Raw genomic sequence first — 24132 nt, 5'->3', positions numbered from 1 at the left:
CCTAACCCCACCCCCCTACTAAACGCAAAAAAAACCCCGAAAAAAGGAGAAAGAAAAAAAAACAACCCCCTCCCCCTTCGGAGCTTAAAAGAAAATTATATTAAATGCTTTATGTTTGGAGAACCATTCACTTAACTTCTAATGACATATGCTCTAAATATAAATTCCACATATCAGTAAAAAAAGAGAAATTATTTTGTAAATTATATGTTACTTTTTCTAAATATAAATACGATTACATTTCATTATGCCGTCTTTGCAAACTCAATTGTATATAATTTTTCCATGTTACAACAATACATTTTCTTGCAACTGCTTATCCTAGTCTTAAAAAAGTTAAATGCGGTTTAGTCATTTGTGATTCTGTAAAAGGTAAATTAATATAACCCATTAAACACATCAACGGATCCAATTGCAAATCTGTTCTGAACGAATTCCCAATGAACTTTATAGCCTAATAACTTACCATATTGATTTAACAAATCTTGTAATAACTTCAATGAACTTTTTGGATTTGTTAAATAAATTAGAACATCATCTGCAAACAAACTAATTTTATATTCACTTCCTTTCACAGTTATCCCATCAATATTCAAATTCTGTCGAACAGCTTGAGCCAAAGGTTCTATTACCAAGGCAAACAACGCAGGGGAAAGAGGACAACCCTGTCTTGTTGAATGAGATAAATTAAAAGAATCTGAAATCTGACCATTCGTCATTACTCTTGCTGTAGGTCCAGCATATAATGCTTTAACCCAACTTCTAAATAACGGACCAAAATTAAATCTTTCTAATACTTTAAACAAAAATTTTCACTCAACTCGGTCAAATCCTTTCTCAGCATCTAAAGATATTACCATTGGTTGATTCAATTGCTGTTTTGCTACATTGATTAATTAAATTAATTTAACTATATTATCCGCTGAGTATCTATCTCTAACAAAACCTACTTGATCAATATGCACCAACTTCGGTAAATAATTAGCCAATTTGTTAACTAAGACTTTAGCCACGATTTTATAATCAACATTCAATAACGATATTGGCCTATATGAAGCCACTTTCAAAGGATCCCTATCTTTCTTTGGTATAACTGTAATCAATGCTTTTAAAAAAGATTCTGGGAATACACCCGTTTCCATTGCTTGTTTTCCATAAGATCGTTTTCGATGTATTGAACTCCTTCCTCTTCTTTAGGAGTTCAAAACTTATGTGTCTTTTTAGTTCGCAGTCTTTTGTACTCTCGTTACACGTCTTCATCTCTCAGTCTATTTTGTAATTGTTCTGCAAATTTTCGTGCTTCCTCTGGATCCGAGAATAGTCTGTTTTGCTGTCCTGGAATAAATATTTTCAATACCGCTGGATGCTTTAGTATAAATTTATACCCTTTCTTCCATAAAATCGCCTTTGCTGTATTGAACTCCTTTCTCTTCTTCAGGAGTTCAAAACTTATAAATGAAGATTTTTTGCCCTTTGTACTCCAGTGGCTTGTTGCCCTCTCTTACTTTTTCCATTGTTTTCTCCAGTACCTTTTCTCTTGTAGTATATCTTAGGAATTTTACTAAAATAGATCTTGGCTTTTGTTGTGGTTGTGGTTTAAAGGCCAATGCTCTATGTGCCCTTTCTATTTCCATTTCTTGCTGTAGTTCTGGACATCCTAGGATCCTAGGGATCCAATCTTTTATAAACTCTCTCATATTCTTGCCTTAAGGCCCACTATCTTTATGTTATTTCTTCTGTTATAATTTTCCATTATATCTATTTTCTGAGCTAACAGTTCTTGTGTCTCCTTAACTTTTTTATTAGATTCCTCTAATTTCTTTTTTAAGTCCTCTACCTCCATTTCTACTGCTGCTTCTCGTTCTTCCACCTTGTCCATTCTTTTTCCCATTTCTGATAAGGTCATATCTATTTTATTCATTTTCTCTTCTGTATTGTTTATTCTTCTTCTTAAATCACTAAATTCTTGCGCTTGCCATTCTTTAAATGACTCCATGTATTCTTTAATAAGAGAAAGTATATCCTTTATCTTGCCTTTCCCTTCTTCTTCTATTTCACTATACTCTTCCTCTTCTTCCTCTGGGTTGGCCATCTGTTGTTTCTTTTTTGTCGTTTTCTTCTCTTCTTTCTTGTTTTCGTTGTCTTCTATGTTCTCCTCTTGCTGCAGGTGTTCTGCAGCTGTCGTTGCCGGCTGTGGAGATCGACTCCCCAGCTGGTCACCCCTCCCGTCGGTGTGTTTTTTTGCATGCGCATCGCGCATGCGCGAGGAGTCGCGCATGCGTGGTTGCGCACTTTTACTCGGCTCAGCGAGCCATTTTTGTAGTCCACTTTCTACCGACCTGAGGGAGCGGGTTTCTCTCTCCACCACGGGCCTCTTCGAACAGGTAAGGCCTTCTCCTTCTTCTTCCGTTGTCTTCTCTTCCTCTCTTCTTATCGTTGGTTTCGATTTTTCTTTTTTCGCCGCCATCTTCTTTCCACCTTTATACTCACTTTACTTTAATTTTTATTTTTGTGCCTTTGTGTTTTCCTTTGTTTTTTCCGACTTTTCTGGAGAGGGCTGGAGTTCACCGTCCGGCCACTACTCCATCACGTGACTCCTCTCCCATTGCTTGTTTTAAAGAAATCTCTTGGTGCCTTCCACATTAACCATCGCCATTGGGCTGATATCGCCTCAAACCGTGCATCTTGGCGCCTCACAGTTCGGCAGGCAGCAACCTCCTTTGAAGAAGATCGCAGAGCCCACCTCACTGACAAAAGACAAAGGAGGAAAAAACCCAACACCCAACCCCAACCAACCAATTTTCCCCTGCAACCGCTGCAACTGTGTCTGCCTGTCCCGCATCGGACTTGTCAGCCACAAACGAGCCTGCAGCTAACGTGGACATTTACCCCTCCATAAATCTTCATCCACGAAGCCAAGCCAAAGAAGAAGATATAACGGAAATAATAAATCATTAAATTATTTATAAAACTGTTGTAAATCCATCTTCTCCAAGAGATTTCCCATTAGGCATCGAATACAAAGCTTCCCTCAACTCTAAATCAGTAAAACCAGCATCTAAATTTTTTATATCTAACTCATTAAAAATCGACAAATCCAATCTAGATAAAAAAGAATCAATTTGTTATTCCCCTTGACTACCCTCTGATGTATACAAATTTTTTAAATTCTTCATTTATTTCCTTCTGTTTATAGGTAATTCCACCATTTTTCCTAACAGCATTAATTGTCCTTGATACTTGTTCAGTTTTAAGTTGCCATGCTAAAACTTTGAGCTCTTTCCCCAATTCATAATAGATCGTAATATCATTTTTTCATATCTATATGTTTGTAGATTATTATAACGTAATTTCAATTTGGATAATTGTAATTTATCATCTTCAGTATATTTCCTCTGTAATTTTTTTTCTCCAAACTTTCAATTTCATTTTCCAAAATTAAACTTTCTGAAGGATATTGTTTCTTAATCTTTGCAGTATAACTAATAATTTGACCTCTCAAATGAGATTTTAATGCATCCCATAAAATAAATTTATTTTGCATTGAATCTTCATTCGTCTGCAAATAAAAACTTATTTGATCTCTTAAAAATTTAACAAATTCCGGTCTCCTCAATAATATCTCTTTAAACCTCCAACGATATGCAGTTTCAATTACTTCAGCATCCAAACATATTAACTAACAACAAGGAATGATCTGACAATAATCTACTTTTATACTCCGCATAATTAAATCTCCCTTGTAACTGCGCAGAAACCAAAAATAAATCTATTCTAGAAAAATAATTATGCCAGGATGAATAAAAAGAAAAAATACTTTTCAGTTGGATTTAATTTCCTCCATTCTTCCACCAAATTCAAATCTTTCATCATCTCAAGCAACCTTTTTGCCATTTTCGATCTTTTTACAGTTTTTAGAGATTTGTCCAACAAAGGATCCAAACAACAATTAAAATCTCCTCCTACTAAAACATTCTCATTTGACTGATTTAAATTTAAAAATACGTCAGATATAAAAGCTTCATCTTCATTTGGTGCATATACATTCATTAATGTCCAACACTCTGGGGGAAAAAATCTTACAATTAACTACTAAAACTCTCCCAGCATTGGCAGAAAAAGAATCCAAACTAAACTAAACTTTTTTATTTACCAATATTGCCACCCCTCTAGATTTAGAATGATATGAAGATGCAATCACATGTCCTACCCAATCCCTTTTTAATTTCAAATGTTCTTTTTCTGTCAAATGTGTTGCTTGTAAAACTGCAATATCTACTTTTAATTTTTTAATATAATCCAAAACATGTTTCTGTTTTATCAGATGATTTAATCCTCTAACATTGTTACAAAATTTAAAGTATTTATTAAATCTTACAAATGGCATCCAAACTTACAATTAGCTCTGAAAAAGAAACCCCCTTATAACAACTTAAAAAAAACGAAAAAGGGATGGGGTGCGTGACTGAGGGAAGGAGGGTTGATGGAAGGAGGAATGGAGGGGAGGGGTTGTGTAATGGAGAGGGCGTGTTACGGGGGGTGCATGATGGAGAGGGGGTGTGACAGAGAGGAAGGGGTTGTGTGACGGGGTTGACGGAGGGTGGGGTAACAGAGGGGAGGAGTTGTGTGAGAGAGGGGAGGGGGTGTGTTGACAGAGGGCAGGGGCTATAATGGCCTGAGCTGTGTTTGGACTCTGCATCTTCTAGTGGTCTTGGTACCACTTAGTTCCACCACATAACTCACATCTCAGAGCGCTGACAGTTCCCATCACACGCTGTGACCATCTGACAAGATGCTTTTGATTGCGCTCCTGTGGAAATTGTTGAGGGTTGTAGATTTATTGACTCATATTGCGTCCTGGCCAGTTTGTTACTGCCACCTCAAAGGTTCGTGCGGTGGTCCCTGCGTCACAGTGGATGTGACTTGTGGAAATCAAACATCAACTCATCCATACATTTTTAAAGTATCTTTCAAGATAGCAAGTTAGAACATGGAACATTCCAACACAGTCCAGATGCTTTGGCCCACAATGTAAACCTATTGCACCACAGTTTAATTGTTCTCTCCTTCACACTCATAGCCCTCTATTTTTCTTGTATCCAAAGGTTACGGGGAGAAGGCAGGGGAGTGGAGCTGAGACGGAGAATGGATCAGTTTATGATGGAATAGCAGAGCAGACTCAATGGGCTTAATAGCCTACTTCTGCTCCTTTATCTTGTGGTTTTATGTGCTTGTCTTAACAGCCTTTTAAATGTCCCTATTATACCAGCCTCACCACCATACCCAATAATGCATTCCAGGCACCCAGCATTCACTGTGTTTAAAAAAAAAAAAAAAAAACATCTCCAAAGTCTCCCCTAAACATTCCTCCCCTCATCTTGAACATCTCCTCTGCTGTTTGCAACTATCGCCCCAGGAAAAAGGTTTTGGCTGGCAACCATATCGGAGCCTCTCATAATTTTGTATACTTCTTTTAAGTTACCTCCCATCCTCCATCGCTTCAAAGAGAAGAGTCCCAGCTCATGTTCTCCAAGCCAGGCAACAACCTGGTAAATCCAAAGCTGTTTCGTCGGGTTGTACTTGTGCAAGCAGATGACAATAAACTTGCCTTGAGTGCAAATATAGGTGCCATCAACCAGCTCCAGGAACAATTTTTACCCCTCCACCATCAGACCCCTAAACAACAAACTCAATCAGAGACTCTTTTAAAAACTGAATATTTACTTTTTTCTTAATTGCAGTCACTTTGTTTACATTTCTTTTTTGTATACACAGTTTTTTGCACTACCGACAAGTAGAAAATCTGCAGGCCCACAGAAAAAAATAATCTCAGGGCTGTTTATGATGTCATGTGTGTACCCTGGCAGTTAATCTGAATTTTAAGTGTAGGCCGAACGATACGAGGTTGGTAGTTAGAGATGATGGTGTTACCAACTGCGCGTAACGAGCAGCAATAGGCAATGAACCAGACAATGTTTAATTTTAAAAGACTAATTTTATTTCTTACTCTTCAACTATTGTCTTAACTCGTAAACTATCCTTAATGCTCACTCTATCCCCAACTATGCACAGGTGTGATATACCCAAACTATTACAGTCCAGGCCAAAATCTGGAAAGTTACTTCAAAGTTCATTTTTTCAAATTCAGTTTTGAAGTGTAGGCCTTTGAAATTTGATGCCCAGAATTAATGATGAATTGATGGGAAAACTGGAGTTGTGTCTGCTACAGACTCACGAATTCTCCTCATGTTGCCTTGGAAGAAATGTCCATCCACACGAGCTGTGGTCACAACACTCCTGGGCCTCTTGTAGGCAAGACTCGAACTAGGCGACCTCCACGAAGTTTCCAAGCACCGGTCTCTCCAAGTGACTTTCACTGATAGTCACATCAAAATGAGGCACTTTGCTTCCCAAAAGACCCATCTGGCACAGGTCAATCCACCGAAAAGGCCCAGTCATCCACAGAGCATGCTTTGGTCTGAATGCCACAGAAATGGCCGGCCACAAGAGCTGCTTCAAAAAGCTGCTTTCTCTCCAGCTGTCAGAATTGTTCTCCCTTTGCAAAATTACAATGTCTTGGCAAATGGATCGAATCTGGAACAGACTGTAGCAAGCCTTCCCTCAGTTCTTCCAATATATCGAATTGTCTCTGGGCTGTGACTTGGTGCTTGTCTGAAATGTTAAATTTTAAACTGTGGCCATTCAGATCTTCCTGTCTATACTATCCCTTACAGTGATAAATCAATTTTACTAAAATGGAAGCTAGTAATAACAGACATTCTAACATGAGAAATTGGCTTGTGTTCCATTCTCGGGCGGGATCTGTGTGAGCTGAGACCAACTGATTTGTCGAAGGTGATTTGCTCTGGTTTCTGGGTTTGTCAGCTCCAGGTGAAGCTGCTGGACCAGCCACTGCCCACATCCATTGCCGAGTTCAAAAACCACCCGCTGTACGTGCTGCAGAGGCACCTGCTGAAGTATGAGACCCTGTATCCTCCCACCGCCTCCATCCTGGGCTACTGCAAGAAGGAAGCTGTCTATTCCCGGTGAGTTCCCTCTCCTGAGCCACCAGATCAATGCACTAATTGAGGTCGGGGGGCAACATTCCATGGTCGTCAGCCCTCCAGTGGCTGTGTGGCTTGTAGGCCAGGGCCTGCTCACTTCTCCCCTCTCCCACACTTCACCCAGCACCTCCTTCACTCAAATGTTATCAATGAGGGGTGGGGGAAGGAAGGAAAATGGGATTGAGATGCGAGTCAAATGGTGGGGCAGACAATGGGTCAATTGCCCTAATTCAGTTCCTCTCACTTGTGTTCGCTCCCTGCCACCACACTCTCCTTCCAGCCCCCTCCTCCTCCACCTTCACTTCCCCCATCTCTCTTTTCCTTCCCACACCTTTACCCCTCCTCATCGCCTCAGTGCTGGAACTCAAGGTTAGGTGGCCAATGTATGAACTCTCTACGGCTGACCCAGACCTGCCATCGGTCACTCCAGGCCCCAGTGTATCAGCTCTCCCAGGCTGACCCAGAGCTGCAGCCAAACACTCCAGGATCTGGGGCCAGTGTATTGGCTCTCTCCAGCTGACCCCAGACCTGCTGTCGGTCTCTCTGAACCTTGGTAGCTGGCAGGTTCTCCCATGGTTTGAGTACCGTGTGGGCAGTGGTGTATCTAGGTAAAATAGCACCTATGGCAAGCACTGAAATTGCGCCCCCTGGTTAAAAAATTGAAATAAAGCTGCCAGTTGGGTGATTTTCACACACAATTGGGCTAATTTTGGAGATCAACCACGGGATGTTCTGAGTGCCTGTGAGTTGCGGGTTTTGGGCTACTTTTAAGGGTCTGTGTGTGTTTTTGGGCGGTTATCCATGATGAAACCATGGCATCACTAAACAGAACCACGAGTCTGCTGATTTCAAAGGGACCCTCTATCCTGGATGGGGTTTAATTCCAGGAGGGAGTGGGGAGCACTGCACCCCACATGCATAATCCCAGACACCAGTCGCCCAGCTCCTGAGGGTGGGGAGAGGGGAGAAAGAGGGAAGAGGGGGATAGGAGGGAGAAAGAGGAGTGATTAAAGGAGAGAGAAAGGGAAGGGAGAGAAGGGGAAGAAAACGGAAAAGGGGGTGAGAGAGGGAGAAGGTGGAGAGAGGGGGATGAGAGAGAGTGGGACAGGGGAAGAAGAGTGCACGCTACGTCCTGGGATGGACAGACCCATGTGCGCAACATGTTATAATCGATCCATACGTACTTCGCTGTAAGATCTGCTCCTGGGATCATTTCAACCCCCACTCTCTAGGTACACAGACCCCCTCCCCATCCCCAAACACTCCACCCCCTCCAACAGATCCATCAGGACGAAATTTGAGAGCGAGGAAGAAACTTTTCCAAAAGGTCTGGGGAAACATTTCTTGAACTTCTGAAATATTGATTTTTCTGGGTGGTGCGGCAGAAGCAGAGACATTGGGCTGCTGGCAGGAGCAGGGACATTAGGCTCCCAGCAGCAGCGGGGACCTCGGACTCCGGGCAGGAGCAGGGATTGCCATCAGAAATCAAAATGTGACAGTGTCATCAAAGAACCTCAGACTCTCACCCATATCTCAATTCTTTTGTCAGATGGAGATTCTTTGTTGGCCTCAGGGCTTGAGAGTTCGATATTGGGTGGGCGAGGCAAGGGCAGTGGCTCCTCCTTTCAAGTAGTGCCTGGGGCATGTGCCCTGGCTGCCATACCTTAGATACACCTATGTGTGTGAGCTGAGGTCCTGTATGTGAATCAAAAAGCAGGGTGCGTGGGTAAACAGTATCATGTCCTCACCCTCCTTGTGTTGCGCCTGTTTCAGGGACTGCGTCCATGTGCTGCATTCCAAGGACACCTGGCTGAAGGAAGCCCGTGTGGTGAGAGAGGGAGAGGTGCCATGTAAGGTGCGAGTCCTGCACTGAGCTGTCCCAAATGTTTGTTGTCTCCCCACGTCCCTCCTTCCTGCTCCCGCAGACCACTACATCCGCCCTCCACACAAGGCCAAAGAAACCAGAGCCATCCAGCATCACCTCCCCACCCCAGCTTGCCCCACAACTCCATTATCCTGAGCTTGGACTCAGACCCACGTTCCCACCTGTTCCTCGGGACACTCATCTCCCCTGTAGGAGCACACCTGCCATTGAGTGTTGTATGTAAACAGGCCCTTCAGCCCAACCTTTCCATGCTGGCCAACTTCTCCATACTGAGCTAATTCACTTGGCCTGCGTTTGGCCCTTCATCATCATTCAGGTGACTTGCCATTGGGGGTGGGCAAACTTGTCTCTCCATCCGTCACAATCTCTGACCCTGCGAATTGTTGCCTCCCCTGTTCTCCTTCAGTGAAGGCTCCATCCTTGAGCTGAGACCATAGTCAATGCTGAGTTCATGATTATACAAGGGGAAAAATACTGAAGTAGTTTCCCATTGCCTACTTCAGTTGCAGTGTCCATACTGGATGGGTCTCCCTGCCCATTGATCAACAGGTTCATCTGCCCAGCATTTAGTTTTACAACCATAATTTCTAATTTATAGAATCTGCTTGTAAAAACGATCCACCATCTGTATTCCATGGCTTCATGAGGCCCTGATTGGAAGGCTAAACAGGTCCTACACCTTGCCCAAGGGTGACCTGAAGGCTATCAGATGGAAGGAGTGCCCTACACCACCTTTTGCTGAGCAGTTGCACAGCAGCGACACCATTTGGCCCTTAGAAGACCATAAAACAATAACATCCCTCTCAACCTCTCCTACCCAATGAAGGTAAGCATTCCCTGCATCTTCTTTGCCACCTGATCTGATCTACTTGTGTGGCTGCTTTCAGTGAGCTGTGGCCTAGGACCCCCAGATCCCTTTGCACAATAGTGCAATGAAGGGCCCTGCCATTCACACCCAAGACTTGTCCAAATTAAACTCCATCTGCCATTTCCCTTCCCACATCTGGAACTGATCCACATCGTGCAGTATCCTTGGACAACCCTGAACACTGTCCACAACTCTCCCAATCTCCATATCATCTCCATAACCTCTTATTTCACCAATCATTTATCCAGCTTCAACATTCCTTGTAGTGTTGCATAATAACACATTAAAAATGTAATCTACATGATATAATTTAACCTCTGCCTGCTGAAAGGTAAAGAGCCGCCATTAATCTGGCTTTGGTTTTTTTTCCACTGAACCAAGCAACGCCGGCATAATGCAATTCAGCGCTATGACAACCTCTGCTGCCAGTTTAAACGCGGGACTACAATTCCATGTTCGTACCTTTTACATAGAACAGTGTGGCGCAATAAAGGCGCAATAGTCCCACCTTGAAGAGGCTGTGTAAAAGGGGCTACCGAGTGTCCTGCTCCCACAGCCTCTGTAGCCTCACAGACTCCTTTTCGATCCATCAGCAACCCGAGCTCCAGATCCAAACCTCCAATATGATTAGGAACCCTTCAGAGCAGACTATATTGTCCACATCGCAGACAATGTAATCTTCACTTGTCCGTAGATGTGGATCAGTCCCTGCTGCCCCAGGGCAGTAAGTGTGGGAACCAGTGTCCAACCTCACCATCGCCACCCCAACCCGGCTGATATCCTCCAGAATCCCGGCCCCTTTGGTGGTGACCAGGCAGGGTTGACCTTTGACCTGTGATGCCACAGATGGTGAAGAGCCAATCCAACCGCGCACGCCGTGCCCGGTTGGCCAACTGGGAAAACCGGGACAAGGATGACCTTGGGCTGTATGGGCGCTGGCAGACAGAGGAATACCATCCCCCACGAGCCTGCGGTGGCAAGGTGAGGAAGCGGCAGGGGATGGTGTGTGCAGAATTGTGATGGTGTGGGAACGGAGGAGCGTGATTGGGGCTGTTCAAGGTGTGAGCAGGGAGGACATGGGGTAGGGTGGGGGGCAGGGGCAGAGTGGGGAAAGGAGGGAATGGGGCAGATGGAGGGAATGGGGTAGTTGGAGGTGGGGAAGGGGTGGCATGGGGAAGGTACAAGGTGGGCAAGGACTGGATTGGGCAGGTTGTCGAGGGGCAGGGCAGGGTGGGGATGGGAAGGATATAGGGAGAGGGGAAGGGTGGTGGAGGGACATGGGGAAGGGTCAGGTGGGGGCAGGGGATGGAGTGGGATAGTGGTGAGAGGCAGGATGGAGGGTGGGGGAGGAGATGGGACAGGGTGAGGGAGGGGAAGGGGCATGGGGAGATGTGATGGAGGGACCGGGTGGGGGAAGAGACGGTGGGGGGGTGAGAGAAGAGACGGTGGGGGGGTGAGATGAGGGTGGGGCAGGGGAGGGGAGTTATGTGTGGAGTGTGGTGTACACTGGACTGAAGGTATTTCACAAGATCACAAAATAAAGGAACAAAAGTAGGCCGATCAATCCATCGAGTCTGCTCCACAAATCAACCTTGAGCTAAACTGTTCTCACATCTTGTTCCAAATTCTGGCCTTTTCACCATAGCCATATTTGTAACACAATAGATGAGCTTACACACAATTAACACTTGGCCGATATGACATTGTATAACAGTGACGTGGGTGAGGGAGGGTCACAGCTGTGAGTGCAACAGACAAGGATAGACGTCCTATAGAAATGACAGGTGGGGAGGTTCCGTTGGTAAAAAATAAAATCAACTCCTTAGCAAGAAGGGACATAGGATCAGAGGTTCCAGAATCCATGAGGGTAGAATTGAGAAACTGCTAGAGTAAAAGACCCTTGTGGAAATTCCATGCTGGCCTCCAAATAGCAGTCAGGTTGAATCAGAATCAGGATTTATTTTCATGAAAATATTGCTATCAAATTGCATTTAAAAATAAATAAAATTGTGCAAAAATAAGAGAAAGTGAGGTAGTGTCTGTGATTCATTGTCCATTCAGAAGTCTGAGGGAGGAGGGGAAGAATCTCTCCTTGTACCATTGGGTGTACGTCTTCAAGCACCTGTACCTCCTTCCTGATGGTGGCAGCGTGAAGAGGGCATGGCCTGGGTGGTGGGGGTCCTTGAGGAGAGAGGCTGCTTTCGTCAGATACCGCCTCTTGTAGATGTCCTCAGTGGAGTGAAAGCTGATGCCCATGATGGCGTTGGGCAAGTTCATCACTTTCTGTAGCCTTTTCCTGTCCCATGCATTAGCACCTCCATACCAGACAGTGATGCAACCTGTCTGAATGCTCTCCATGTACACCTGTGGAAATTAGCAAGAGTCTTTGGTGATGTACCAAATATCCTCAAACTCCTCACGAGGTACAGCCGCTGGTGAGCCTTCTTCATGTTTGCATCGACATAATGGCCCCAGAACGGAACTTCAGTATTTTGAAACCCAGAATTTGCAGTTCTTTACCCTTTCCACTGCTGACCCCCTCAAGGAGGACTGGTTCAGGTTCTTCTTGCACCCAAATGTGGGGTGCAAATTACAATTGGAGTTAGGCAAGGCTTGTGTGAAAGGCAATGGTCATGGGGAGGTCTGGAATATGCAGGCAGACTGGGGAAATCTGGTTGGCACTGGATCCCCACAGAAGGAATTGGTGGAATGTCTTTGAGGTGACTTTTTAGAGCAGTTTATGGTTGAGCTCTCTGGAGAAAAGGCAATTCTGGATTTGGTGCTGTGTGGTGAACCAGATTTGATCACAGAGCTTGAGGAACCATTAGGAAACAGTACGATATTGTGACCATGATAGAGACTTGGCTGGTGGAGGAATATGATTGGTTAATCCAAGTACCAGGGTTTAGAAGTTTTAAAAGAAATTGGATGGGAGGTAAGAGAGAGGGGGGAGGGGGTGGTGGAGAGTGGCATTTCTGGTCAGGGATAGTATCACGGCTGTAGAAAGGGAGGATGCTGCAGAGGGAGTGCCTACTGAGTCAGTGTGGGTGGAAGTTAGAAATAGGAAAGGAGCAATCACTGTACTGGGAGTTGTCTACAGACCCCTAAGTAACCCTCAGGACTCCAAAGAACAGATAAGTTGGCAGATTTTGGAATGGTGCAGAAATTACAGGGTTGTATTGACTGGCACCTCCTTACTGGAAGAGGACTGGATGAGGCAGAATTTGTCAGGTGTGTCCAAGAAGGTTTCCTGACACAGTATGTGGACCAGCCGACGAGAGTAGAGGCCACACAGATAATGAACCTGGTCAGGTGGTGGACCTCTCGGTGGGGAGCATTTCGTAGAAAGTGACCACAACTCTCTGACCTTTAGCATAAACTATAGTCAAGGATAGGACAAAATGGTAAAGTGTTTAATGGGGAAGGGCTTGGGGTCGGGCTATTTATGATGGAATTAGGCAGGAACTGGGTAGAGTAAAATGGGAACATATGTTCAATGGAGTAAGTACAGAAGTAATGTGGAGAATGTTTGGGGACCACTTGTGCCGGGTTCAGGATAGGTTTGTCTCACTGAAACAGGGAAAAGATGGTAGAAAAAGGGAACCGTGGCTGTCAAAACAGTAGGCAACTGGTTAAGAGGAAGAAGGAAGCATCCATTAGATTTAGGAAGCAGGAAACAGGATGGGCTCATGAAAATTATATGATAACCAGGAAGGAACTTAAGAAAGAACTTAGAAGAGCTTAAGGGGGGCATGAAGAGGCCTTGGCAAATGGAATTAAGGAGATGACTAAGGCATTCTATAGCCACTTTCAGGTGGCCAGAATACTCATCGTAAAGCCGCCTAAAATACCCGAATGCGGCTGTTGGGTGGCCTCGGGTAGGTGTATTCTCCACTTCTTAGCGCTCCCCCTAGGCACCTGAGAGCAGCCGGGACTACAGCCACAGTCAACAGGAGCCTGCATTTGGTCCGCGGTGCCTCTCCCTACTGCGGACCTTTCAGGTGCCAGAACAGCGCCTTCAGCACTGCCACCTGAATGTCGCTTCGCACACACCCACAGCTGCCTCCGGAGCCGCATTCTCCCAGCTACTCCACCTGAAAGCGGCTTATGCAGTCGTAAGGACAGAAGAATGATGAGAATGAAGGTGGGGTCACTAAAGGATAAAGGAGACAACATGTGCCTGGAGGCAGAGAAGGTTGGGGTCATTTCAATGATTACTTTGCTTCAGTATTCACAAGAGAAAAGAACATTGATCGGGGTGATGTTAGAATAGAAGTGTCTTGTGTGCTGGACGATGTTGAGATTAGGGAAGAGGAAGTGTTGGATCTTCTTAAAGATATTAAGATTGATAAGTCCCCAGGGCCGGACGCAATATACCCCAGGTTGCTATGGGAAGTGAGGAAAGAGATAACTGGGGCATTGGCTATGATCTTTGCATCCTCTTTGGCCACAAGGGAGGTGCCAGAGGATTAAAGAATGGAAAATGTGATCCCCTTCTTTAAAAAAGGTACTAAGGAGAATCCTGGGAATTATAGACCAGTGAGTCTTACTTACATCAGAGGTGTGGAAATTATTGGAGAAGATTCTTAATAACAGGATATATGAGCATTTGGTGAAGTACTACTCAGGGAGAGTCAGCATGGCTTTGTGAGGGGAAGGTTGTGCCTCATGAGTCTAATTGAGCTTTTGAGGTAACAAAATAAATTAATTAAGGTAGGGGCAGAAGATATGACCTAAATGGATTTTAGTAAGACATTTGAGAAGGCCCCCCATGGGAGACTTATTCAGAAAGTCATTTGGCAGGGGATCCATGGAACCTTGGCTGTGGATTAAAATTGGCTTGCATGTAGAAAGCAGAGAATAGTAGTGGTTAGAAAGTATTCTGCCTGCAGGTCAGTTCCACAGGGATCTATTCTGGGACCCCCCCCCCCCCCCCCTGCTCTTTGTGATTTTTATAAATGACCCAGATAAAGAAGCTGCAGGATGAGTCAGTAAGTTTACGGATAATACAAAGTATTGAGCATAGTGCTAAAGGTTACAAAAGGATATAGACAGGATGCAAAGTGGCAGATGGAGTTCAATCCAGATAAGTGTGAGGTGATGCATTTTGTAAGGTCAAACCAGGAGGTTGAGTACAGGGTTAACAGTGCAGAAGACAGAGGGATCGTGGGGTCTAAATCTATATATCCCTCAAAGTTGCTTTGCAAGTTGATAGGATAATTAAGAGGGCCTATGGGGTGTTGGGTTTCATCAGTAGGGAGATTGAGTTCAAGAGTTGGGAGATGACGTTGCAACTCTACAAATCACTAGTGAGACCACGTGTAGTATTGTGTTCTGTCTGGTCACCTCATTACAGGAAGGATGTGGAAGCCATGGAGGGGGTGCAGAGGAGATTTACCAGGATGTTACTAGATTGGAAAGTAAGTCTTATGAGGCAAGGTTAGCAGAGCTAGGGCTTTTCTCTATGGAGTGAAGAAGGACAAGAGGTGACTTAATAGAGGTCTACAAGATTATGAGAGGGTGGACAGCCAACACCTTTTTCCCAGGGCAGGAATAGGAAACAGAGCATTTGTACAAAGTGAAGGGAGGGAAGTTTAGGGGAGACATCAGGGATATGTTTTTACACAGAGAGTTGTGGGTGTCTGGAATGCCTTGCTGTGGATGGTGGTGGAGTCTGAAACATTAGAGGCATTTAATAGACTATTAGACAAGCACATGGATTAAAAAAAAGGTTATGGGGTAGGCAGGGCTTTTCTTTTGGTAGGACTATATAGGTCGGCACAACATCGAGGGCTGAAGGGCCTGTACAGTGCTGCAATGTTCTATGTTATAACATGGAAGGGCGGGTGGGTGGGGAGTGTGCTGTGGTCTCGACTGAGCAAAGCTTCCGGAAGAAACTAACTCAGATTCTTTCCTTTCACCCGCCAGGTCCCACGGAATGATTTTGGGAATGTCTACCTCTTCAGATCATGCATGCTTCCCCTCGGCTGCAAACACCTGTGCATCCCCAACCTGAACCGCGTGGCCCGCAAGCTGAACATCGACTGTGCGGCTGCAGTGATCGGCTTCGATTTCCACTCCGGACACTCACACCCAATGTAGGGAATCATGTCTGGGTGAGGATACCTCACCCTCCCCTTCCATTGTACCAGTACCCAACCATCCCTGTCCGTTCTCTCCCCTCCATCCCCATGCCTCATCTCCATCCATTCCCTCAACACCCATATGCATTTCCCCTCCCTCATCCACACATCCTATCCATACCCACCTGGACCATTTCCCACCCAAACCATTCCCCATCCTGTCCATTCCCCCCATCAATTCCCTCATCCAACCACCCTATCTATTCCCACCCGGTCCACTCCCCCATCCCTCCCTGTCCATTCCCACCTGGTCCACTCCCCCATCCCCTGTCTTTGTGACGAGTATTCTCTGTTGCTCCTGTTGAAGCCTCTCATTTGTCCAATTTTGTGATTCGAAAACACGAGGCATCTTCCTAGACTCCTGTGGTGCTGAGTTATTTTAACGATACAGCATGGTATTTTAGACCCATGAAACCCATGGATCCCCTTTCCCGGCAGGTGTAGGGAGGAGGAAGGAGTGCACAGGGAGGTGGAAGGATGAGGGTGGGGAGCAGAATCCTGAAGTACAGCGGGCAATCCCCAGTCCTGCCTCTTGAAAGGTCACTTCAACCACCCCCACCCTCCCCCCGGCCACAAGAATCTGAATGGGATCAGGAGGTTTGGACATTCTAACTTGTTCCTTTGGTTCCACATCAGAACAGACGGCTACGTGGTATGTGAGGAACATGTGGAGATCTTGCAGACTGCCTGTAAGCAGGAAGAGGCAGAACAGGCCAAGAGGGAGTACATGGTGAGTGTTTCTGGCTGACAGAGCCATGCCCCAGGTGGGACACAGCGATGGACGGTTGTGGATCGCTGCCACCCTCCTGGCTCCAAGCCCAACATAAAATATGTGGTGCTATCTCAGCCAGTCCCAGTACCAACCAGCTTACAGCCTTAACGACCACTCACACGGCCTCCCACAGAGACTGCAGCAGAGATGGGGTGGGAAATAGAAATGTGCAGAATGTGTGAGGATAGTGTTCCTGAACCTGAAGGAGTGTGATGGGTCAGTGTGGAGGGAGCTTCACTCTGTGTCTGACCCTGGGAGTGTGTGATGGGTCAGTGTGGAGGGAGCTTCACTCCGTGTCTGGCCCTGGGTGTGTGTGAGGAGGGAGCTTCACTCTGTGTCTGACCCTGGGAGTGTGTGATGGGATGGTGTGGAGGGAGCTTCACTCTGTGTCTGACCCTGGGAGTGTGTGATGGGAAGGTGTGGAGGGAGCCTCACACTGTGTCTGACCCTGGGAGTGTGTGATGGGACGGTGTGGAGGGAGCTTCACTCTGTGTCTGACCCTGGGAGTGTGTGATGGGATGGTGTGGAGGGAGCCTCACTCTGTGTCTGACCATGGGAGGGTGTGATGGGATGGTGTGGAGGGAGCTTCACTCTGTGACTGGCCCTGGGAGTGTGTGATGGGACGGTGTGGAGGGAGCTTCATTCTGTCTGACCCTTTTTTTTAAAACAATGTTTTTATTCATCAAATGCCAAACAGTACAATTTTGACTACATTTTCATCTAACTATCCACATAATATATTGTCAGATTAAAATATTATCTTCTATGGGGCAGCACAGTTGGCAAACTGGTCAGCACAATGCCATTACAGTGCCAGCGAACAGGACCAGGATTCAAATCCTGCATGGCCTGTAAGGAGTTTGTACGCTCTCACCGTATCTGTGTGGGTTTTCCCTGGGGGCTCTGGTTTCCTCCCACCATTCAAAAACATACCAGGGGTGTAGGTTAATTGGGTGTAAATTGGGCGGCACAAACTTGTGGGCCAAAATGTCCTGTCACCATTCTGTGTGCCTAAATTTAAAAAAATTTAAATGTCCACAATACCATTGACCCCTTGGGGAACCGACCATTCCCAGAAACACTCCAAGGTACCCATAAGCACCGAGTGCTCCTTCTCCAAGGACCCTCGGGTGTGCAGGGACCCTCGGGTGTGCAGGTACCCTCGGAAGAGGTGCAAGCTGTCAGCCCGAGCTGAACCCTCGATTGCCCATTGCCTGGACACATCCCTCAGCCGACCATCCCCCCTCCGTACTGGGTGCCCAAATATCAAAAGTGTAGGGATGAAATGCAGCCAAAACTTTAGGAGCTACCCCCTCAATTACGTGAACAGGAGTTGCAACCTTACACACCCCATATATATGTGAAACACAGTCTCATCCAAGACACAGAAAGGACAGGCGGCTGGTGAGTCCGATAACAAATTACAGCTTTATGTAACACCCTCCACCCTAAGTCCCCAATGTAAAAGGGGAGGACTCTCATATATAAAGACCTCCAGTGGAAACCTTCCTCGCTGCCAAGTCATATCTGGCTGGCAGACAAGGGCGAGAAAGTGGATGGTGAGCAGGAGCAGTCACTATACAGTATATCCTGCCTCCCCACATCCCGGAACGACAAAGCATCTCCTCGAGATGACTCGCGGTGTGGGACTGTTTCCCAAGAGTAATTCCGGCCGTGTTGGGGTTAACTTGGACAGGACAACTCCACTCCCACAAGCCTCTCCACCACCCTGAGGGACAGGTTGCCAAATATGTAGTCGGACGCCTTCTCCTGGGTAAGGGAGTGAAAGGCAGCTGACAGGCCAGTCCTCTGGGTCAGGTGGGCCAGGTCCCAGACCAGATGGATATTATCCTGGATGGACCGGCCTGGGACCATGTAGGACTGGTCGGGGTGGATCATTTGGCCAGCACTGGACTTAGGCAGTTTTCCATTGCCAGAGCCTCAATGAGTGAAAACTCCCGTTTCCTTCTCCAAGTGGCCCAGATTCCCGGAAGTGATCATCATCCAGCATCTGGTTATTGAAATGCCAAATCACTAGCTGGTAGTCCAAGCAGGAAGCCGGCTTCATGGAGGCTGTGGTGACACTGGAGAGGTAGGCCTTTCAGATGTACAGGTGGTCGAGGCGTGAGCCATCTCCCATACACCTCCGGGAGAAGGCACTGGAGTCAGGGTGGAAGTTCTGCCAGGCATCTGCTAAGTAAAAGGAGCCAATGAGCTCCCTCAACTTGTTCACTGATGCCTGGTCTCACTGTAACCCCAAGCGATCCTCTTCTTCAAGGGAAAAGTCCATTCCAAGGATAACACATTCACTCAAGTCCAGTGAATCGAACAAAACCAGCACCTGTTGGAACAGGGCATGCCTGCTGTACGCTGGGCCTGGGGGCGTCCACGATAACAAAGTGGAACGGCCACACCATTCAGGCGCCCAGCAAAATGGAGAAGGCATCGTGGCACAAGGGTGAATCTCCGGCTGGAAGTTTGGGGCCAATAAAATGGCCACCCCACTGGAATTGGTGCTGAGGTGACTCACATAAACACTTCCTCACTCCTCCAGGTTCCAGGTCTGTTCATCTATCGGAATAGTGAGAGTTTCCTGCAGGAAGCTCACCGCATACTTCCCCTCTCTAAGAACTGAAAAGTTCTGGTACCTGTGATGAGCAACTCTGCTGCTGTTAATATTCAGACGTTACTGATACTGACATAACAAGAGCACATTCCTTGTGCCCAGTCTACCCCCTCGGGAGATGACAGGGCTTCTCTTCACCTTATGGTGCCGAACAAGGGCCTCCAGGAAATCCTTCAGCCTCCGCCACTCATTCCCTTCCCCTTCTTTTTCAGGATGTCCCTTAACACTATGACCCCTTCCAAATACAGCCAGCGGGCCGCAGCCAACTTGGCTTTATTTATGACACCAAACATGTCAATAAGGAAACCCTGACTCTCTTCAGTAACGTGGAGTCACATCAGGGTGGACAAGGGCGTCCATTGTGGGCAGCTTATCTCCAACGCTGAACGTTGAATCCCCATCCTCCTCGGGACAACTGTTACTGGTGACCATCTCACTTGATGGACTTGGAGCAGCGAGTGCCACAAACTCACCTGCTGGCTTCACCTCCGTCAGTGTCCCACCCAAAGGACTCTGACGGAGTGTGATAGGATGGTGTGGAGGGAGCTTCACTCTGTGACTGACCCTGGGAGTGTGTGATGGGACAGTGTGGAGGGACCTTCACTCTTGTGTCTGACCCTGGTAGTGTGTGATGGGAAGGTGTGGCAGACGTGAGTAAAACTAGCAATTGCCCGTCAGGCAAACCTGCCCATCTGACTCAGGTCTCTCATTGCTATGCAGAAGCGGGAGAAGCGAGTGCTGGGAAACTGGAAGCTACTGGTGAAGGGACTGCTCATCCGCGATCGGCTGAGGGCTCGTTACAGCTCACAGGTAACCAGCTCGGGGCCTTGCTGAGAACCTGTTCACCACAGCCGACTTTGTCCTGAACCAGTGACTTAATACCACACCATCTTCGATTCCAGTCCCAACCCACTCCCCAAGCCTAACACCCCTCCCTATGTCTGTAACCTCCAGTTGTTCCCCCCTCCCTGTCCCTATAACCCCTCCAGTTTTCACCCCTCTTCATCTCTGTAACCAGCTCCCTATCCCCAACACCTCTCCCTTTGTGTCACCTCCAGATGTCCCCCCATCCTTGTAACCTGCTCCTTGTCCCTGTTCCCCAACCGTTCCTTGTGCCCCAAACCCTTCCCCATGTCTGTAACCTCCACAGTTGTTTACCCCACCCTGTCCCTGTAACCTCCAGTTGTTTACCCCACCCTGTCCCTGTAACCCTCTCTGGTCCTAATACCCCCATCTGTGGTCACCAACACCCCTTCCTATCTCTGTAAGCCTCTCAGGCTCCAGCTTCCTGTAACCCTCCTTATCTTTGAGACCCCCTTCAGTGCCTACATTCCCTGCCTGTCCATATAACCTTCCTCTCCCCCCACAAATTCCCAACACCCCTCATCTCTGCACCCCTTGTTAGCAGAATAACCTCGTAGATCGCGATCCTTTTAATATTTCTGCACTTCACTGAATTCTGCTTGGTTCGTTAAAAGTTTGCCATAACTCATCCTCTCTCCCCCACGCCCCCCTCCCCCCTGCGTCCCAGATGAGAATGCAAGTATCGTAACTGTTTTCCCCTACAGGAGACCACTCCTGTGGATGTGGGCCAGGGTACAGCAGGCTGCCGAGGAGAGGAGGGTTCCAGTGACACGACCCCCATCACTGACGTCGCATCGTCCTGGCCCCTGAACCGACAGGACATCAAGCAGAAAGAGAAGAGCCACAAACTGAAGCGGGGGTTGGAGAAGCACCTATTCCCCTTCGAGAAGCTGTGACCTCAGCCCTCTCTGGAAGATGCTGTCATGGCTACTGCCTGAGACATGCCTGCTGTTACCAGGGTCTTTGGCCAGCTGTGTCCACTCACTGTGTTCCCTGTGCACGTGAGCTGCTGTGGGCCAAGGCAGCGTGGAGGTGGTACCAACTCTGTGTACACTGAAACCACTATGTTGGTTATCAGAGTTCCCACCTCAATGGGAAAGGCAAGACCTTATCTCAATCATTCTATATCGCCATCCTTACACACATACCTTACGTGCCAGTTCACCAGGAAATTGTTAACTTTTTTCTACATTTGCAAAATAAAAATAAAGCATGTTAATTTGTATTAAACTGTTTGGAGTTTAATTGGACTCAAGGAAGCACTAACAGTATCAGTCCAGCAGCAGCTGATTCCACAGGACAGTGTTTGGGCTAAATATAGCTGGAACACCATTCCCCACAGGCCTGCTTGCTTTGCCTTGCTGGGGCCACTCTCCACCCCCCCCCCCCCCCAGGGGCGAGAGGGCAGAGTAAAGGTTTAATCGAGGACCTTGGGCAAGAGGGTGTGGACTGGGCTGTGACTTCAGAAGGTTGCTGCTGCTCCAAACCAACCTAACCACTTTGGTGTTTCAACCTCATGAACAGAATTGTTTTTGTGTCCCAACACACTACAAGAAAATTTGTTTTAATGAGCTATCAAACTGCCCTTTAGTTGCCCGAACTTGATCCCAAGATGAGGTCTTCCAGTCCAGATCATCTGAAATGTCTTCCTTCTTCCAAAAGTGGCTTGCCCTCCACCACCATCAACTCAGCTCAAATCTCCTCCATTTCCCACTCATCTGCCCTAGCCCCCTCTGCCCCCAGATGCAACAAACCTAAAACCCTACCAGCCTCTGTATCCAACACATCCTCTGTAATGTCTGCCACCTACAACATCAGATACATCTTCCCCTCTCCACCTTCTGTAGGGACTGCTCCATCCAGGACACCCTCATCCTTTCCTATTAATCACGCACTTGGCACCTTCCCCTGCGGCTGCAGGAAGTGCTACACTGGTGCCCACACCTCCCCCACTACCATTCAGTCCTTCCAAATGAAGCAAAATTTACATATCCATGGGTGTCATCTACTGCATCCAGTGCTCCCAGCTACATCAGAGAGACTGGACGCTGACTGGGAGATTGCTTCGCTCAGCATCAGAGAGACTGGACGCTGATTGGGAGATTGCTTCGCTCAGCATCAGAGAGACTGGACGCTGACTGGGAGATTGCTTCGCTCAGCATCAGAGAGACTGGACGCTGACTGGGAGAATGCTTCGCTCAGCATCAGAGAGACTGGACGCTGACTGGGAGATTGCTTCGCTCAGCATCTTCGTTCTGTCCATATCAGTGCCAGGGATCTCCCAGTGGCCAACCATTTCAAATCTATGCCTCACTTCCATGATGACATCTGTCCATGGCCTTGTATTGTCAAACCAAGACCACCTGTACGTTGGAGGTACATCACCTAATTTTCTGTCTGGGCCACTCTCCCAACAGGATGGCATTAACATCGACCTTCATTTTCTGTTAGCCTACTCCCTCTCCCTCTCCCTCTCCTCCATCCCTCTGTCTTCTTTCCTCCAGCTCTCCACCCCTCTCCTCTCCAATCATAGAGCCATCCCCCCTCCCTCCCTTATCCACCGATTACCAGCTGCTTTTGGGACTATGTTGCTCCCCCTTACCACAACATTTTGTCCACATCTTGATGAAGAGCTCAAGCCTAAAATGTTGGTTATGCATCTTTACCTTTTTGCTGTTTGACCTGCTGAGTTTCTCCAGCACCAGCATTGTGTTTTTACTTCATCTCTGGTGTCTGCAGGCAGTGAAATGCTGGCTGAGGTGTCACAGTATGTCAGAGAGCAAGTCTTAAGACAAGCATCATTAAACTGTGCAGGGACCCTGTTTACCAATGTGAGGTTTATTCAAGAGTTTGGCAACAGCAGGAAATAAAGTATCCGAGAGTCTGGAGGTGTAATTTCACTGTGCCTTGGTACCACACGACAAATAATTTCAATGCACTGGGAGGTTTGGACCTAGATCTCAGGATGCCGATGGTTTGTGAGGCTGCGGGAGCGCTGGAGACAAATCCATAGAAACTCAGTGAATCTGATAGCTAATTAAAACAAAGTTTCTTGCAGTGTGTTTGCTTCTCTTACAGCAAAGGTCAAAGTGTATCATGTCTGTTACATTTTAACCTATTTTTACATGACAGTAAAAGGAACCTTAAACCTCTGTCCATGCAGGTCTTGGAACCTCATCCACCCCTTCCTTCACAATTTGCTCCCACCCATCACTCAGCATCCTGCTCCCAAGGGGAGCCACCCCCTTGGCTCCTGTCCACAATCACCCACTGGCCCTGCTCCCAACACCACCCCCTTGGCTCCTGTCCACCAATCACCTACTGGCCCTGCTCCCAACACCACCCTCTTGGCTCCTGTCCACAATCACCTACTGGCCCCTCCTCCCAACTCCACCCTCTTGGCTCCTGTCCACCAATAACCTACTGGTCCCTGCTCCCAACACCACCCCCTTGGCCCCTGTCCACAATCACCTACTGGCCCTGCTCCCAACACCACCCCCTTGGCTCCTGTCCACAATCACCTCCTGGTCCCTGCTCCCAACACCACCCCCTTGGCTCCTGTCCACCAATCACCTACTGGCCCCTCCTCCCAACTCCACCCTCTTGGCTCCTGTCCACCAATCACCTACTGGTCCATGCTCCCAACACCACCCCCTTGGCCCCTGTCCACAATCACCCACTGGCCCTGCTCCCAACACCACCCCCTTGGCTCCTGTCCACAATCACCTCCTGGTCCCTGCTCCCAACACCACCCCCTTGGCTCCTGTCCACCAATCACCTACTGGCCCCTCCTCCCAACTCCACCCTCTTGGCTCTTGTCCATAATCACCTAGTGGCCCCTGCTCCCAACACCACTCCCTTGGCTCCTGTCCAACAATCACCTACTGGCCCCTCCTCCCAACTCCACCCT

At 47.3% G+C, this 24132-nt stretch overlaps 1 protein-coding gene across 7 annotated transcripts in view; it reads left to right on the top strand.

Annotated features, from left to right (window-relative positions):
* The window catches only part of xpc (xeroderma pigmentosum, complementation group C), a 50125-nt gene extending 28679 nt beyond the window's left edge, over positions 1–21446 (top strand). For 4 of the 7 annotated variants that reach the window (XM_069936507.1, XM_069936505.1, XM_069936504.1 and 1 more), the window contains 7 exons: positions 6886–7046; positions 8838–8919; positions 10664–10798; positions 15746–15915; positions 16597–16690; positions 20079–20168; positions 20927–21446. In XM_069936507.1, the coding sequence (XP_069792608.1) occupies positions 6886–7046; positions 8838–8919; positions 10664–10798; positions 15746–15915; positions 16597–16690; positions 20079–20168; positions 20927–21118 (924 nt within the window). In that variant the 3' untranslated portion in view covers positions 21119–21446. Of the gene's footprint in view, positions 1–6885; positions 7047–8837; positions 8920–10663; positions 10799–15745; positions 15934–16596; positions 16691–20078; positions 20169–20926 lie in introns of those variants that run through there. The other 3 variants (XM_069936506.1, XM_069936509.1, XM_069936508.1) reach the window with 3 other exon arrangements.
* Positions 21447–24132: the final 2686 nt, after the last annotated feature.

This window comes from Narcine bancroftii, chromosome 5, assembly GCF_036971445.1.
Source record: "Narcine bancroftii isolate sNarBan1 chromosome 5, sNarBan1.hap1, whole genome shotgun sequence".
Classification (NCBI taxonomy): domain Eukaryota; kingdom Metazoa; phylum Chordata; class Chondrichthyes; order Torpediniformes; family Narcinidae; genus Narcine; species Narcine bancroftii.
Note: the sequence above shows the minus strand (reverse complement) of the source record. Positions and strands in the feature narration are given on the sequence as shown.